We start from the raw sequence: 17805 nt of genomic DNA, 5'->3' as shown, positions 1-17805 counted from the left end.
GCACACATGCACACATGCACACATACACATGCACACATGCACACATGCACACATGCACACATGCACACATGCACACATACACACATGCACACATGCACACATGCACACATGCACACATGCACACATGCACACATGTACACATGCACACATGCACACATGCACACATGCACACATGCACACCACACTTGAACACACATACACACAAAGTGTTTAAATAGCACAATAAAGAATGTTAACACTAAAGTAGATGGTTAAAGTATGAATTATCTTAGCACACTTATTAGTGAAATAAAAACTGACTCGATGACCTTGAAGTATGTTCAGCAAAGAAATACTTCTCAAGTATTCAGTACTGTGGGTCTCACACTTTGAAAATCAAAGCTCTTAGCCATTTTTTTTGTTCAGTGTGTGGGAAATCACCTTCATTCCAGTTGAATGGGTAGGTGTGTGTGCAAGCACACTCACAATGTGAAAATCCAAGACTGTATGTGCATGCCATTTAATGCATAATGCATATTATGTACTCAGGACAGTCATAGAAAGGCTACCACACAAAGAGCACTACATATAACATTGGCCCACGTATAGAATAGCTCTTTGAGGAAGCACAGGTGTTCCAGCTTAAGTCTCAACGTGCAGAGATGTTTACTGAAGACCAGAGAAATGGGCTCAATACTAAGAGCACACTTACCCCCACCCCAGCCCCTGCTGCATCCAGACTCACCTGCAGCATTGGCTGTCTTGTCTTGGCTGATTTTAGGGACACTTGAAGGTGAGAGTGCCAGCTCATCTGGACTTTACGATATGCTGTCAAACATATTGTAGTCTACCAGAAGAAATGAGCTTATACAAAACACCTATAATCCTGACTTTTCCCCACCTCAGCCTCTTCTAGATCCCACAGTGAACGCAGAGGAATACAACCCCCAGCTTCCCAACCTCCCCTTCTCTTCCTTCCCTCTCCATCAAATCGGGAGAGAGAGAGAAAAAAAAAAACATTGCATTTCTTTCCATGTGCAAACAACAAGCAGACAACAAATGGCAGTTCTTTACCCACCGATTCACACTAGCAATTCTTTATTAGTGGAACTACAATATTTACCTCTGAGTTTTAATGAGCTACTTCACACAAACATTATAAGTTATAAACAAAAAGCCCTTCATTCCTCGAAACACCAATTATTTTTCACAGTTTCAAAGGCAGAATTATTTTCATAAACACCTGACTGGCCCATTTGGACACTCATGAATCAAACATTATTTAAATATTATGACACAAATTAGATCTACCATAATTAAGATTATCCCTAACCCAAATGAAAATGTTGTTTAAATATTTCTTTGTATGCCCTAGGCTGACAGGATGTCTCAGTGAGTAATGACACTTGCCACCAGGCCTGACAACCTGAGTTCAATCACTAGGCTACACACGGTGAGGGAGAGAAAAAACTCCTACAAGTTACATCATGGAACACACACACACACACACACACACACACATACACACGTCCATGCATGCAGTAAATAAAATCTAATAAAACTTAAAATATAATTTATTATACTTTAATAAGTATAATTATTATAAGTATAATTATTATACTACTAACCTTGCCTATTCAGAAAATATAAACTGTACAGTAAGATTTTCTATTATTATAAGACTCACTAGTATTGGACAAAGTACTTCAGAATTGCTAGGATTGCTTTCATTCAGTCCTCCTATGTGTATTAAAGTACACATTATATTTTTTCACCTTATACAACAATGCAAATGAGCCAGACTCCTCCTTTATAAAGATTGTATAAACTGTTAAAATCACAATAATAATAATAAAACACAATCAATATAGTACAAGACTGAAAAGACACAGTATGTTAAGTTTCTCAATGTGGTTTTGTATGTTAAGAGTATTTTAATAGTAATGGTATTATACAGTAAATATAGTTTATGGTACTTTCTTCTGCAGTCATTGATTCATATCCTGAAATAAACTGAAGTTTCTTTTAGGGAATGGAAGTTAGAGTCACTGGATATATTAGTATAATGCTATTTTAAAAAATTATTAATTATTTAGAATTTCATGCTGAATTTTATGTTGACATAAAACTAATCAGCATTGACACAAGCTAAAGTCATCTGAGACAGAAAACCTCCATTGAGAACGTGCCTCCATAAGACCAGTCCATAAGGCCAGCCTGTAGTACATTTTCTTCATTAGTGACTGCTGTGGGAGGGTCCAGTCCATGGTGGGTGGTGCCAGCCCTGGCTTGCTGGTCCTGGGTTCTGTAAGAAAACAGACTGCTCAAGCCATGAGGAGTGCCAGTAAGCAACACCCCTCCATGGCCTCTACATCAGCTCTTCCCTCCAGGTTCCTGCCCTGTGTGAGTTTCTATTCTGCCTTCCTTCAGTAATGAACAGTGGTATGGAAGTGTAAGCCAAATAAACCCTTTCCTCCCCAAACTGCTTTTGGTTATGGTGTTTTATCACAGCAATAGAAACCCTAACTAGGACAAATTTCATACAATGTAACTTGATTATATTCACCCCACATTTCCCCCCTTTGCTGCTCCCAGATTCTTCATGGAAGACCAATGTAGAAAAAGTACAACTGGGGTCTAAGCATCTTCTATGTTTCCTATCCCTGAGAAAAAGCTTAGAATTTAAAAAATTTCATAAGTTAATATGATAGAACTGAACAAAAATCATCTCATTAATGAAGTGTTGGAAGAAAAAACATGGAAAAGCCACATGCAGAGGGGTGTGTCTTCTGTCATGGGATCCCCATGGAGAAATGTCGGTATAGTTTCATGAACTTAGGCATGTATTGTACATTGCCTTTACATCCAAAACTAGAACTAGACAATATTCCATATATGTTGCATGGGAAATCATTCATCGGTCATTTTTGAAGGGCTTTTACTTTCTGCATTGTAGATATTGTTTTTTATTTATACAAATCATATATATATATGTATATGTATATATATATATATATATATATATATATATATATATATATATATATATATATTGCCCTGAAGCTCAGTGATCTAGTTGTATCCCCCTGTTGGCAGTGTTGAAACTCCATGTTCAATATAGTTCATGAATAACTAGCCACACAAACTGAGAATACCATATTGGGCCTCAACTGTATGAGATTTAGTTCCCCTCTTAAATTTTTCATTGTATCCTTTTTATCTCCTTAAGTCTTGTTCTTAATTATCAATTGCTTTGTCTTCTTTATAGCACACACACACACACACAGAGAGAGAGAGAGAGAGAGAGAGAGAGAGAGAGAGAGAGAGAGAGAGAGAGAGATCTTCTTGTGATTGTTATTATTTGGTCATTATCATGTTGTCATTGGCAAAATGTCTACTCATACAAATCAAGAATGACATTCCAGTAAACACAGGAATTTTTCAAGATGAAGTGAGTTTTCATGTACTAGAAGGTCCTAGTGTAAGAAATTTGACTTGTACAAAGAGAAAAATTTAATCTTGCATGTCCAAAACCTAGCAGTATAATAGAAGGATTAAGAAGTAATTTGCCAAAAAAATTTAAATCTCCAATTAGCAGATTATTAAATAATACATTCAATGAAAGAGTATCTTGTAAATATTCAAAATATAAGAATAATTGTCTATAATCCAATGATTTGGCATGAGTCATTATTAAGTTGCTAAATTGTCTTGCTATCCAACTGAGATAATAACTTTCATTATTTTGTTGCTATAAAATCATTTGTGATTATTATAACACAAATCTATAAAGGGTTAGAAATAAAGCTTCTGTCAGCTCACCACCCATAGATAAGATTTCTGCTAACATTATTCCTGTTTCCATTTGTTATAACTTGAACATAAACATAGTCAACTTGTATTAGTGTTTTATACAGAGCCTTTACTTATTGTTAACTTTAACTTAATGTTATTGAATATTATTTTAAAGAACTTCATGTAACTACAACATATCCCAAGTTCCTTATGTAGTACAGGAGATATGCATTCTTCCAGTGTAATGAAATAGAATTTGGTATTCATTTATGACCATTTCTTTTATATTTGCTCTTAGACATAGGACCACATTATCAAGGCACATTGCCATGTTTATGCTTCTTCATCCATATAGGCCAGAGGTGGTTGTTGTTGTTGTTGTTGGTGGTGGTGGTGGTTTGGTTTGATTTTTGCCAAGGAAAAAGCACCAATTTAAAAGAATCTTTCAGACTCAGGTTTGAGTATTCTGCTAAGTGTCATTTGTAATAGTCCCCAGTAAAGAGAAACCAAAGTAACATGTTAGCCCGCATGTCCCTGTGAACACTTAATTGCACTAAAAGAACTCAGAAGAAAATGGCTAGCAAGGTGGTTTGATCTATAAAACACCCCTTACACACGTATGAGACACTTACTTTGAATTTCCAAAAACCAAATAAAAAAAATAGGTATGATGTCACAGAACTGTAGTCTCAGTGTTGGGGAGTAGGAGACTGGAGGCCCACTGCAGTCTAATGCCTAGTGAACCAAATTAGCAGCTCCGGGTGCAGAGAGAGACAGTGTCTCAAAATATAAAGCTGAAAACACTTGAGGAGGACACCCAGTGTATACCTCTGGCCTCTGAAAATGTACGCAGGGGAACGTGTGCCCTCCCACACATGCATAGACATGTATGTACCTATACTATTATACATGCAAAATAAAGAAAATGATTTTGCAAAAGCACCTTTAATTCTAAACACAAATTTGCAAGATCCTAATAACAAAAAAAGGTATATATATATAAAAAAAAAAAAAAAAAAAAAAAACAGTAAATTGATTCTGTGCATGACCCTACTCTCCAAGCTGTCCTCCAACTTCCACATAGGCAATGTGATACCCATGTGCAAACACAAAGGAAATAGTAAATAAATGCAATATATATACATACATATATACATACATACATACAAGAAAATTATTTTTTAAAAACACAAAAAATTAGACACACACACACAATTTCTTCTCTTAGCATATAACATTTATAATACCATTTAAAAGAAGACCAAGCGGAATTAAAGATAAAGAGATTTTTTTTTGTTTTTTTGTTTTTTTGTTTTTTTGACCCATGGCTGTGAACATTTTAGTTGAAATGTCTATCTAATATTTTTGACAGTTAAAAGCCATCTCTGTTTGCACCACTGTCTAGCTCTTTCCCAGCTGTTCATTGAGATAGCAGCACTTTTCCTTCAGTCTACATGACTTGCACCAAGGCCGCTCTGTTACCCACCCCACCACCACCTCCGCCATCAAGAGAGTTCAGTTCTTCCTTTCTGTGTGGGAAGGGAGGAAGAGATTCAGCTGAACTCTTTGGAAGATGAGTAACAAGTTTGGTCTTTGGAAGATGACTGACAAGTTTGGTCTTAAAAACCTAACAGCAAGGCTAAACTGTTAAAAAAATACTTAAAGAGAAGTGAAACTAAAATAACAGTAATAATGAATGTTCATTTATTTTAAGCTTCTGAGGAAAAAAAATTTTTAAACGAAGACTGGGATTGATTGAGTAGAAGAAAGATTTGATTACTGTCACCAGCCAGCCTCTTTTCCATGAGTTTCATCCATTGGAGGAGCAATGTGGAATAAACTTAAATAATCTTATTTTTTTATTCCCCCAAGAAGCCAAGCTACTGGCTGGAGATGCCAGCACACTCGCCATACAGGAGCAGTGTGTGCCAACTGGGAGTAGTGGGTCTCCTATATATTATAGACTTTTTACCTGGAGATGAGGAAGCTTTTACCCATCCAAAACAAGCACTACTTTTATGTTCTACCTGTTTTAGTAATGATATATAGAAAGCTAGACATGATACCTTATGAAACAAATTCTTAAAAAATTAAAATAAAAATAAATGTGACAAATTAGGCTGGTATGATGTATGAGGTACACAGCAAAGATCACTTATCAGCATTTAATAAGCACATGGCTTTTTGTAGCTTTGAAATTGTTATTGAATTCATTTCTGTGTTCATAGATTAAAAGTAATTAATTACTATTTGAAATACTATTCCTAAGTGAATTACTTCGGTGTCATTCAACGTATGGCTCAGAAATAATACTAGTTTGGCGTTCAGTTAGTTGTAAAAGTGATTTCTAATAGCTGGGATACAATGGCCCATTGTCAGTTTTTAATTCAATGACTGCAGTATTTCAATTTATACTTTGGTTAGTTCTGACATCATGAGTGGTTCTCCATAAAGTCATCATGGAAAAAAAAATTATTATAGTTGCTTGGTTCTTTTTAAACAAACCTTAAAGTTACCTTATGAGCATCCAAAATATTTTTCAAGGAACTTTAAAAAACTAATTTTTTTCTAATTTTTGAAGATACAATTAAAGATGATACTTGCAAATCAGTCATGGAGAATTTATTTTATATAATTTATACCAGAGTATGAATCATTCTTAATATTTATGTTATGGATAGCAATATTCCTTCTAATTAAGTTTCATCATGCTATCAAAGTATTTTTCATACATGCATACATATATATGATATATGTTACTATAAATAACAACACTATGAAGAAATGGGATTTCAGAAGGAACATTGAAACAGAATTTATCACACTTTACTCTAAGGTGTTTCAAAGCCAAGAAGGAGGAGGAAGATTGGGATTCCTTCTCTAGCCTAGATCTCTCAGTCTTTTGTAAAAAGATTATAATGATTAATAAACATAAATCCAGTGTTCAATGACCATCCTGTTTTCAATTCAAATTTATGTTCCTAACCAAACTATGCAACTAATCAAATTCTCTGATGTCCCGTTCTATAATTACAGAAATTATGACCTCATATCTGATTGAGCAACTCTCAATCAGTCCCTGAGCTATGATGATTTGTACAGGCTAAATTGTCACTCATCCATACATTGATCCATTCATTCATTCAGATAAGTGTTTTGCTGGCACAGGTTTAGATATGGGCATTAAGGCTGAAGGTTTATAATGACAGTGTGCCTACCATCTAGCATTTTGAGTTCTCAAATACATTTTATCTTAAAAGAAGAAATTAGACTAAACAAATTCACCTTGGGCTTGTGCTTCAAAATGCCCATGTTCTTGGGACCTCTCATTTGTGTGTCAATATTTGCAGACTGTTCAAAACAAATACAGAAAAGATATCTGTACACTTAGGCAAATTATTTTATTTATTAGGACTTAACAGACTAGTGCGTGAGGATATCAGAAGAGACTAATTAGCATTGATAATGATGTAATTAACATTGATGTAATCAACATCTTTATTTAAATTGACATCCTCATTTCAGTTGCTGTGCCTAAAAGTAAGAAAGGAAGAAAGATAGGAAGAAAGAAAGAAAGAAAGAAAGAAAGAAAGAAAGAAAGGAAGGAAGGAAGGAAGGAAGGAAGGAAGGAAGGAAGAAAGAAAGAAAGAAAGAAAGAAAGAAAGAAAGAAAGAAAGAAAGAAAGAAAGAAAGAAAAAAAGAAAGAAAGAAAAGCAAAAGAAAAGAGAAAAGATGTAACAGCCAAATAAGTGTAGGTTGGAAATACAAGGATACTAAGTAATTTGAGGGAGTTGTCATTTGTCCCAAACCATAACTGAACATGTAACTAACTAAACCTCTCACTCTACAGTAAGGATATCAAGTATATGATGACTGAACTGTATCAGACTTGTTCCTTTCTAATGTCCTATTTCCACTTCTGTGTCATTTGTTATATTTTATTGTATTTTATGTTTGGTGGAAAATGTTTACCTTAATCACCAAGATGATGTGATGAGGCTTCTTGCTTCTTTAAGTTGAAGGGCAAGCCTCCCAGTCCCTATCTCCAGCCCACTGCGAACTGTAAAATCATAGGGACTGTGCTACCTACAGTGTTCATGGGATTGTAACCAGGTTGTTTGAAGACTGTGGGCAAATCTGTAGTCATAGGATCAAAATAATCACTGAGGGATGCTTTTCTCATTAAAAAACAAACAAACAAAATCTAGCTCCATCTGCATCCCAATTTACCAACAGGATGGGGCAAGAGGGTGGCATCATTTTATAAAACTTGTGCACAGTGTAGCTGGCATTATCTGAGTTTTTCTGCTCTTGTCTGCTCATTACCACTGTCCTAATTTATGGACCGGTGCTGAGGAGAGACTGCCTCTCGTCCCGACTTGAATTAGAAGCTTCAGACATTCCTTTTTAACCAAAGTGTTGCTTGTAAGAAACAGCTTTCTTGATTGCTTGTCACCCATTGTAGCACACAAGCACTGTAAAGTGGCTTCCATTGCTTGTGACACCAGGCCGCAGGAACTCCATAAGTCTTGAGACATTGTTCTTAACCCAGAGAGAAACACTTCAGCATGTCCCGTCTGAGGAGCCTGAGCCCCAGCTCATTCACTGAGTGTGCAGTGCCGCTCATGGGAAATTAACCCATAATGATTAAGAGATTTGGCAAAATCAATTGACCAGTCTGTAGCAGTCAACTACTTAGCCCTTCACACCAATCAGCTAACAAGTTGTTTAAACTAAATACTTTCTTAATTACTTAATTACTTAATTACTGAGCTGATTTAGAAGATAAGGCCTTTAAGGTCAGAGGCTAAAGGGGCCAAATCCCCAGAGTATTTGGAATTGGGGAGAAGCAGAAATATATTTTAAGCAAAGCTCTCACTCCTCAGAGGACCCTAATCATGTGCTAAGAGGCAGTTACCAGACATGTATGAGAAGATGCAGTCTGTGTTTTAATCATCTATGTTTATCCGGGCCTAGTGGTACACACCTGCCATTTCATCCACTCAGGAGACTGAGACAGGAGGCCATTGGCTCAAGACCAGCTTGAAATACCAAGTGAATTCAAGTCTACTCTGTGCAACTCGGGTCTCAAAATTACAAGGAGAAAGAGGGCTGGAGATGCTGAAGATGCTGGGGATGTAATTCAGTTACAGTCTTTGTTAGCAAGCATGAGCTCCTGGGTTCAATCCTCAGCACCAAAAATACAAACATTAACATTAGACTGTGGGTGTGAATGGGGAAATTCCGTGTTCAGGAGCCACCAAAGGCCCGAACAGCTAATGAAGACATCACAGCAAATACTGTGTGTGTCGATGACCTGAAATGTCTCTGTACGTTCATCTGTGATGATCATCGTGTAGCAGGCAAGGTTCTGAATTGGAAATGACAAAAAGGTATTGCAACCCCCAAGTAGAGTGACATGTTATGACCTGCCTAGATATTGCCAGCAATTCTAACTTCGCAACCAAGTATAAAGCTTTCTCTTTCTCTCTCTCTTTCTTTTTTCTTCTAAGTTAAATGCCACTCTGGGGAGGGAACACTCACTACGAACTAAGTGTATTCAGATGGAAAAGCAATACTTCCTTTTATTGATATGTTTTACTTTGCTGGCAGACCAGAGCAAAGGTTTTGTGAACATTTAAAAGATGAAAAAAGTGAAGAATCCCAGAAGCGGTTTATCTTGAAGCGAGATAACTCTAGTATTGATAAAGAAGACAATCAGGTTGGTTCTCAAGTTTGAGAATGGCTGACATTGTTGTTTTTTTGAAGGTGGGCTGACTGATGTTCTTGTTGCCCCTCTGTTGTCCCCTCCTGCCTCCCAGCCCTACCCCCTGCCTCTGACAACTGCTGCCCTCTCTCCAACTCCTTGGCCTTTATTGCCTCCCCCTTCCAGCATTCACTGGGTTGCCATGTGGTATTGCTCCAGTTGCTTAGCAGTGGCTCTGTGTTGGGCTCTGCATGGGTGGTGCTTGGCGCAGTCTTTGCTGCATGTTGTGGTGGGGGTTGGGATGCCGCAAGCTCCAGCTGGGGGGGTAAGCTTGTCAGCTGCATTTCCAGATGTGTGTGTAACTCTGCCAGTCGCTCCACTCCCTACAGCTCTGTCCTCCTGTTGTGCACAATTTGAGTTGGATTATCACTGAGGACCGATGAACCACCGGTGTAGCTGTAAAGAACATACCTTGTTATGGTGAGGACAGGAGGATTTTGCAACTATCCTAAAAAAAAATAATAATAATAATAAGTCTTCACAGCAAAGCATCGAGTTTACGTTCTAGACTCCCACCCTTCTTCCTGTGTTTTATGGTCCATGTACTGTGTTTGCTCGCTTGCATGAAGTGTAGCAGAAACTGATTGCTGCGTATTTTGCCTGTGACAAAACACTATGTCATTCTAGAAACAACATTAATCGTGGTCCTTGACCAAAGGTAAAGAGACCTTACTGAATCTCTTTTCTGTGTGGGTAGGAGGGAGAGGGTTACAAGCAAGAAAACTAAGTAAATGATAATAACCCCCCCCCCAAAAAAACATTTAATGACAATCAGAATGTCAGAAAGCCAGGGGAGTGCTGTGACAATTGCACTTGCCATCTGACAATCAATATAGGTATTTTTGAAACGTTTTTGCTTTAGAATTCATGAAGGTAAGACAATAAGCATCTCATCTAATTACTCAACATGAGTCACTCTGAGCCAGCATATGCATCTCTTGGTGTGATGGGTTTTGTTTTTTGTTTTTGTTTTTGTTTTTTTAAGAGCCTATTCTCCATCCGTACTTCTGTGTCTCTCAACACTGCTGCCACCAGCCCTGGGCTGCACTGGGGCTCTTCTTGACTCCAAACATGCCTATGTCCTGTACTCTATGGGTGTCTGGTGGACGTATGGATGGATGTGCTTAGTGCAGAGAGGATCTTGTCCACAGTGAGTGGCAAATAATACAAGGGAGACAGCTGAGAAGCAGAGTGTGGGTCAGGGGAAAGGATGAAGACACACAGTTCTCATGCTGGGTTCTTTGGATTGTTCTTTTAGATTTCTCAGTGCTGACCATTACAGGCTTTCTAGGCTGAGTTTATAGTCTTCATACAATTCACAGGGTCAACCACTGAGTGAACAAAAATGGCCTCAGAGGCGGAGATCATCTGCGGGGCTCTTGTAGGTCCCCATTTTCTCTACTTTCTTGCTCTTTCTTGAGATCCCAAATATTCACAGCCACTTCACTCTTCAGACCCCCTGAACTCACTCTTCCCTCTTTTCCATCAAGGAAAGCAAAGGTGAAAAAGGCTATTCTAAAGGCTATCCCTCATCACCCCAACTCTGGGCCAATTCCTGAAGCATATGCAAGCCTGCTCATTTTTTAAATATTCATTCCACTTTCCTCCATAGAGGAGGAAACCAGGAGTTGCAAATCTTTCCTGTGTCAGCAGGTCACACACAGATGTACACACACACACACACACACACACACGAAGAGAGGAAGAGAAATACACACACAGACACATACATACATACATACATACATACATACATACATACACACATACACACCACACACACAGAAAAAAAAGAGATACATACATGCACACATACACACCTGCATACACATATACACACATGCATATACAGAGGGAGACATATGCACACACAGATGCATACACACATATACCAAGCACACATGAATGCATATGCACAGACACACACATAAATATATGCATACCACACATGTATATACACACAAATCTATGTCTCCCAGCCTAGACTCCTCAGGGAGCAGAGGGGGCGGGACTTGTCAGGCTCTGGTTATCTAAATGAGCATTTATTATTCTCAGCTGATGGTTGTTTCACAGCTCACCATGGATAACCCTCCTGATTTCTTTTCTCTGTTCAGCAGAACAGAATGCACCCATTTAGAGATGACAGACGAAGTAAATCAATTGAAGAGAGAGAAGAGGAATATCAGAGAGTGAGGGAGAGAATATTTGCACACGATGTGAGTAGTTGTTTTAATTGCCTCTTGAGTATGGTCCTTCCATCAGCAGAAAGGCCCCTAAGTTCTCAAAGATCAGGCAGGGAGTACAGAGGCTGGGAGCAAGGAACGAGTTACAAAGCAGAAAACACAAATGTTTCCGGGAGAGAACCTGGTTCAGGGACATGGTGAAACCAGTCCAAGAGTCTCTGTATGTGCCCCCAGGGCATCACCTACGAGGGTAGAGAGAGGGTGTGAATCAGGAAAGGAGACAGTACAGAAAGGGTTGTCAATTTCTGAAATTCTTTTATATCTATACTAGGTAGCAGATCACCTATAAGTGAAATATATATATATACATATATATGGGTATACCCATATATATGTATATATATATGGTTGAAATTCTTTTTTTTAATTTTATTTTTTTAAACTATTATGATCAAAAACAAATGCAATTAAATTAGATAAAAAATAAAATGTAAAAATTAAAAGCTGAATCTCAAGGAAAATGAGTTAAAAGATCAAGAAATTGCCATCGAAGTCCTCAGGAGTTTCCTCAGGTGATGGGGAGCCAGAATCCTGACAGCAGTAAAGGAGGCTTCAGTGTGGTCCTCTGTGGTCAACACTTCCCATACCTTGAGTCAGGTTGAATCTTTCTCTCTGTTGCAATGGCTTATTGTTTGGGGACACACCAATCCAGCTGTACACTGTGTTCCTCAGTTTGGGCAAGGCTGCTTCAAGCCAAGGCAAGAGTCAGCATCCCCTACTCATGACAACTCTTGAAGCAGCACAAGAGACAACAACTGTCAGTCTGGCTTTACCCTTTTATGTTCCCAACCTCACTTTTCATGAAAACACTGAAATAGAAATTCAGTGATCGAATACTCTGGTCCAGAGCTCTTAAATTAGGAGACTATGAAAGAGGAAAACGGAGCTGGAGGTAGGCGCAAGTCTAGAGAATATGTGCAAGCTGCTAAGACTCTTGTTATGGTCAGAACATGCCATGATGCAAACTCTCACTGAATAAGGGAATAAAATGACGAAAACTTTTGTTCTTGCCATGAGTGGGCAAGAGTACATCTGTAGTCATCGAGAAGCAGCCTATTTTCCTCTGAAGACCTTCATAAAGGCAGCCTCTCCAGAATGTTGTCTGTCTCTTTTTCAATTACCTCCTCTTTCATACGTGTAGGTACCTATAGACCAGAAATTTCCCCTCCCACTCTTGGCAAATCAAGTGTCTTTGGAATGCTTCAATACACTAAGATGCAAATGTCCATCCCACAGACAGGGTATGAAGACCTTGTTTTATGTTGTTATCTTTATAAAGTTATGCCCAGGAAACACTGTCTCAGATATCTGTCTGGGATAAGAATGAAACCCATAATTCTTACTTTTTCAGGAAGCTGGCCACATGGAGAAGGGCCCTGCATGGCTTCCTTCACTGGGCACAGAGGTTCCAGGGAAAAGACTTGAGGCACTTCTGGCCATGCTAAGCCTTACTAGCCACAGGAATGGATAACGTTCCTTTCAAATGAAAAGCAGATCTAAGCTTAGGTACCAAGCTATGCCAGTCCCTCACTAACCCCTGACCCAAATCATTTATTTACCAGCCTGATATTGCAGGACAGGGTTTTAAAAATGAGTCTCTTTCAATCAAAATACACTCACAGATGAGACTCCATAATTGAGTGACACTCTTGATACCATAAGTAAAATGACGTTGTGTTTCGAAGGGAAAAATCCCTCCCAGCGTTGAATACCTTCCTGTATGTTCTCATGATCCCTAAAGGCCTAAGAGAGAAAAACTCATGTTCCCTGCCATTCCCTTGGCCCACAGAGACAGTTTTGTCTCTGGTACTCTGCAGTTAACTATTTACTGAATATGATAAATTATCCCAAAATTTTCAGCACAAAGCAAGCTAGATCTACTTATGACCTCACCATCTCCATGGGCTAGGCATCTGGTGTAGCTTGGAGGGCAGTGGTAACATATAGTCTCTAATAGAGGTTTCAATTTAGCTCTTAGCTAGGCCTAGCTCCTGATTCTGGCTGAGGAATTGTTAGCTGTTTCCAGATCTGTTCATGCGGTGACTTGGAGAGTCAACTTTGTTCACTGGAACCAGTCTGTAGTTTGAAATTTACTTGAAGGTGAGCTTCCCTTGAGACAGTCATGTCTCCAGAAATGGCGACTCACTTCCCAAAGGAGAAATGAGAGAAATGGAAGCAACAGTTTCCTGTGATGTAATCTTGGAAGTAGCCATTCCCTCCCCTCCAACCGCACATTGTAAGACACACAGACAACCCTGAGAACACTGTGGGAAGGTTGTGAGTGTTAAGGCACGGGAGACAGTGCTGTATTAACAAGATGTCACCACAGCACCTATCAACTCAAAATTTCCAGGATGTAACATGGTCATGTGAACTTTATTGAATAATATACACCTTGACATATCTTACTCAGCACTCCTTGACAGCCCACTTCATGGGACATTCATCTATGCACCTGCAGTTCCCAAGCTGATGGGTCATTGTCACCCACACAAGCTGTTGAGGTACAAGATCATTTCCTACACAATAATAGTGACTTCACGTTAAATGAACTATTTAGCCAATACAAAGGATCCAGCATAAGGACCCTGTGGTTTAGAAGTCTAATCTTTATTTTAACTATTCTTTGATTTTATTTTCTCATGATTAAAGAATACCAGAATGAACAAAATCAATTTTTGCTCACCAATTATCATTGATATAGTGGCTACTCAAATATTGAATATGTGTATATGCTTCCTTACCTGGGCTAACAGTAGAAAGTTCAGACTTTAGCAAGATTCAAGTTTATTTTAAAATGAGAGCTCTTCTTGAATGTTTTGAGGAATGTGTCTCAGATGCGTGAGTGTTTGAGAAAAAGGGGGAATGTGTGCCTGCGTGCACGTGTACCTGTGTGTTTTTAATATCTGCAGCCACGTGAACAAGATAGGCATGTTGCCTTGGTGATAGGCTAGAAATAATTTCAAACATGGCGTCGAAAGTTTGGTACCTTGAGATAAGATTGCTGTCTGAGAGCCTAATAGTTATAAGTGTAAAGGCAAATTTAGCTCTCAAATAATAAACCAGTATGCCTCTACTATCAGTCATATTTAGAAAAAAAACTTTATTTCTTTGGTGAGAATTTAATCTCATTTTCTGGTCCTTTCTACCTGGTATTGCTAACCGTGGGAAGACGGGTTAATAAAGCAGGATGATCAAGAAAGGCATGTCTTACCTGGAAGAAATTTTGCTGAATATGTCTGTGTGTTGCTAGGGCTCCAAACGGGCTCCTGCTTGCCCCTCCATCAGTGGGGTCTGCCCTCTGAGTGCCTGAGAGGGCACAGAGTATGAGTACAGTGGTGGTGGGATGTGGGGGAGAGCTCTAATCCATTAAGCAAAATCATTTTCTTCTTTGGAAAAAAAAAAAAAGAAGAAGAAGCCTTTTATATCCGGGTATGCATATAAGTGACAGCTTTAAATGTTGTATTTAATTACTGTGACACTTTTATCTTTCTCTGCCATTAAATGTGCAAGTTATTAATACTCTCTTTTCTAAAGTTTATTTCCACCAGCTACTGAATCACAGCCCATAGCTGTCTCACTTATGAGAGCGTGGGGAAGGGCCTCTGGTGGGGGAGGGACCACAATTGGGGATCTTTCTAAACACCCAGAGGCAGACTCTTGAACGATGTTTCGGTGATAAGTATCTTTGGTTTCTTGGTGTCCTGTTTGCTCATTCGAAGAATTGAAGTTGTTTAGTCTCCCCTCCCCTCAAATGGTTTGTAGTTAAAAAGTCTGAAGATCGGCTTCCTTAAATAGGTCGATTCTCCAATTCAAATGCCTGATGGCAACATTATAAACCCCACTGACTTCTTTCTAACCATCCAAGAGACTCCATGTCTAAACAGAGCCTCGGGCTTAGTGGTAAGAAGTGATTTCACTGTCAGAAAGAAAGTGGACAACTATCTGGTTTGCCTCTCTGAGTGTTAGCTGCATGAACCTGCAGGTTTAACTTAAGAAATTGCTCATTAGTTGGTAAAGAAAAGCCCAGGAACAGGAGTTTATTTACCCACACCCAACCAAGAAACCATGAAGCACAATATCACATGCTTATCATTCCACTGGGGACTCAGAAACAGGTGGATCCTGGGGTCTCTGGCCCACAAACCTATATTTCTTGATGAGTTATAGGTCAGTGAGAGACCCTATTGAAAAAAAAGTTGCCAGGTGGAGAGGTCTGTGAGGTAGTTCATCAGGTAAAGGCACTTGTCACCAAGCCAGACAACCTTAGTTCAAGGCCCAAATACCCACCTGGAGAAAGAAAAGAAATGACTCCTGCAAGTGGTCTTCTGACTTTCACATGTGTACCTTAGTATGCACACATACCCAACCATGCACACACACACACACACACACACACACACACACACACACACACACACAGAGAAAGGAATACAAAATAGTTTTTAAACCAATAAACCATGGACAGCCTCTTAGGAACAGTACCTGGAATTGTTCTCTGGTTTCCAAACACACACACACACAACATATATATATATATATATATATATATATATATATATATATCGACAGAGTCATTATCTCTGTAGAACAGTGGACCTTTTAGGTCCCCTAGGTCACTTATTCATCTTGAAGTCTATGCACAGAAGATGGCACATGGATGAATAGGCAGATAACACCTAACCCTGAGTATGGTTCTGTATTGTTTCCCAGACAGCATGCTGTCATAGAAGCATGTGTCTGCTTTGCATAGACTTCTCTTTTCTTTCTTCGAGTTTAGCATGATCCACCTTTTCTCAGCAGGTTAAAGGTGGTAGAGTTTTCTTTCCCCTGAGTTGGCTCAGTAAGGGAAGTAAAACAAAAAAGCTATTGGCTTTCTCTGTGAAAAACAAAGAGAAACCAGGCAAAAGTCGCTTGCTAGCATTTTCTACTTAGATCAAACTGGTCAATTCTTGTCTTCTGTCCTGCCTCCTACCCTCAGTTCAGATTTATAATTAATGGCATTTCTTCAATATTGAGAGACTTGTAGTAGTCTTCTTCTTGTGTGAGGGTGCGTCACACTGAGGTGGGGAGTTCAGGATCAGGCTTTACAGATCTGTTGGCCCTAGGTGGACTCTGTCCAATCTGCTTATGTTGTCGGGATTTGAACCTGTGCCCTTGGTGTAAGATTCTGCTCAAAACTCAGCAGTCACCCTTCTCTCCAGCCGTTTGACTCATCTTTCTCTTTTGACCTTGATTCCTACCTTAAACTTCCTCTGTTCATCCTCAGAGACTTCCTTACAGGACAATGCCCTGTGCTGCTGAGAACTGGCTACCCTGCTGACAACACTAACCCATTTTTCTCCTTTTAAAATTCTCCTCTTTTGTATGTAATTCTTAATCTTTTCCCCAAGGAAGGGAAAGTAGTTTTAAAATCAGGCAAGGATTTGAGGGAGTGTTCCGCCAATCCTGCCCATCTGACATGGTACCTTTTTTATCTTTATTTTTCAGTCAGTTTGCTCCCAGGAAAGCCTATTTTTGGACAACAGGTAAAATGAAGTTTATGTTTCTTGTGTCTTCAGAGTAATTATTTGTCGTGTGTCCTCTACATTTTCATGTTCATATGTATCCAATATATAAGTGTGTGCCTAAATATATGTATGAGAACATGCGTATATCTATGTGTACACACATATATATTCACATGTATGTTACTTGATATGTTTAAAGCATTTGATTTTAAGGAAGAGCTCTTTCCATTTCTTTCAGACAGGGACTTAAGCATCTTTGCTCAAAGTCTCTGTTTCTGGCCCTCCCAAAGATACAGTCCAAGAAGGGTTGACAAAAGATAAGAGTAGAGACCCAGTGGACATTCAGTTTCTCTGGCTTCTTGGCCAGGTTACTGAAAGTGTATTTAGAATCATCAGCCATTTTTTGGGTCTCATCACTTTAAATAGCTATGCCAAAGATTGTGTGTGTGTGTGTGTGTGTGTGTGTGTGTGTGTGTGTGTGTGTGTGTGTATCAAATTGCACAGATCTCCT

The 17805-nt window shown here is 38.9% G+C and overlaps 1 protein-coding gene across 27 annotated transcripts in view; it reads left to right on the top strand.

The window, feature by feature from the left end:
* Arpp21 (cAMP regulated phosphoprotein 21) overlaps nucleotides 1–17805 on the top strand; it is a 165609-nt gene that overhangs the window by 67399 nt on the left and 80405 nt on the right. For 13 of the 27 annotated variants that reach the window (XM_076917868.1, XM_076917855.1, XM_076917856.1 and 10 more), the window contains 3 exons: nucleotides 9388–9496; nucleotides 11656–11757; nucleotides 17275–17312. In XM_076917868.1, coding sequence (XP_076773983.1) covers nucleotides 9388–9496; nucleotides 11656–11757; nucleotides 17275–17312 — 249 coding nt within the window. Of the gene's footprint in view, nucleotides 1–9387; nucleotides 9497–9870; nucleotides 9962–11655; nucleotides 11758–17274; nucleotides 17313–17805 lie in introns of those variants that run through there. The other 14 variants (XM_076917873.1, XM_034483982.2, XM_034483983.2 and 11 more) reach the window with 5 other exon arrangements.

The sequence above is a fragment of the Arvicanthis niloticus genome, chromosome 21, assembly GCF_011762505.2.
Source record: "Arvicanthis niloticus isolate mArvNil1 chromosome 21, mArvNil1.pat.X, whole genome shotgun sequence".
NCBI lineage: Eukaryota > Metazoa > Chordata > Mammalia > Rodentia > Muridae > Arvicanthis > Arvicanthis niloticus.
Note: the sequence above shows the minus strand (reverse complement) of the source record. Positions and strands in the feature narration are given on the sequence as shown.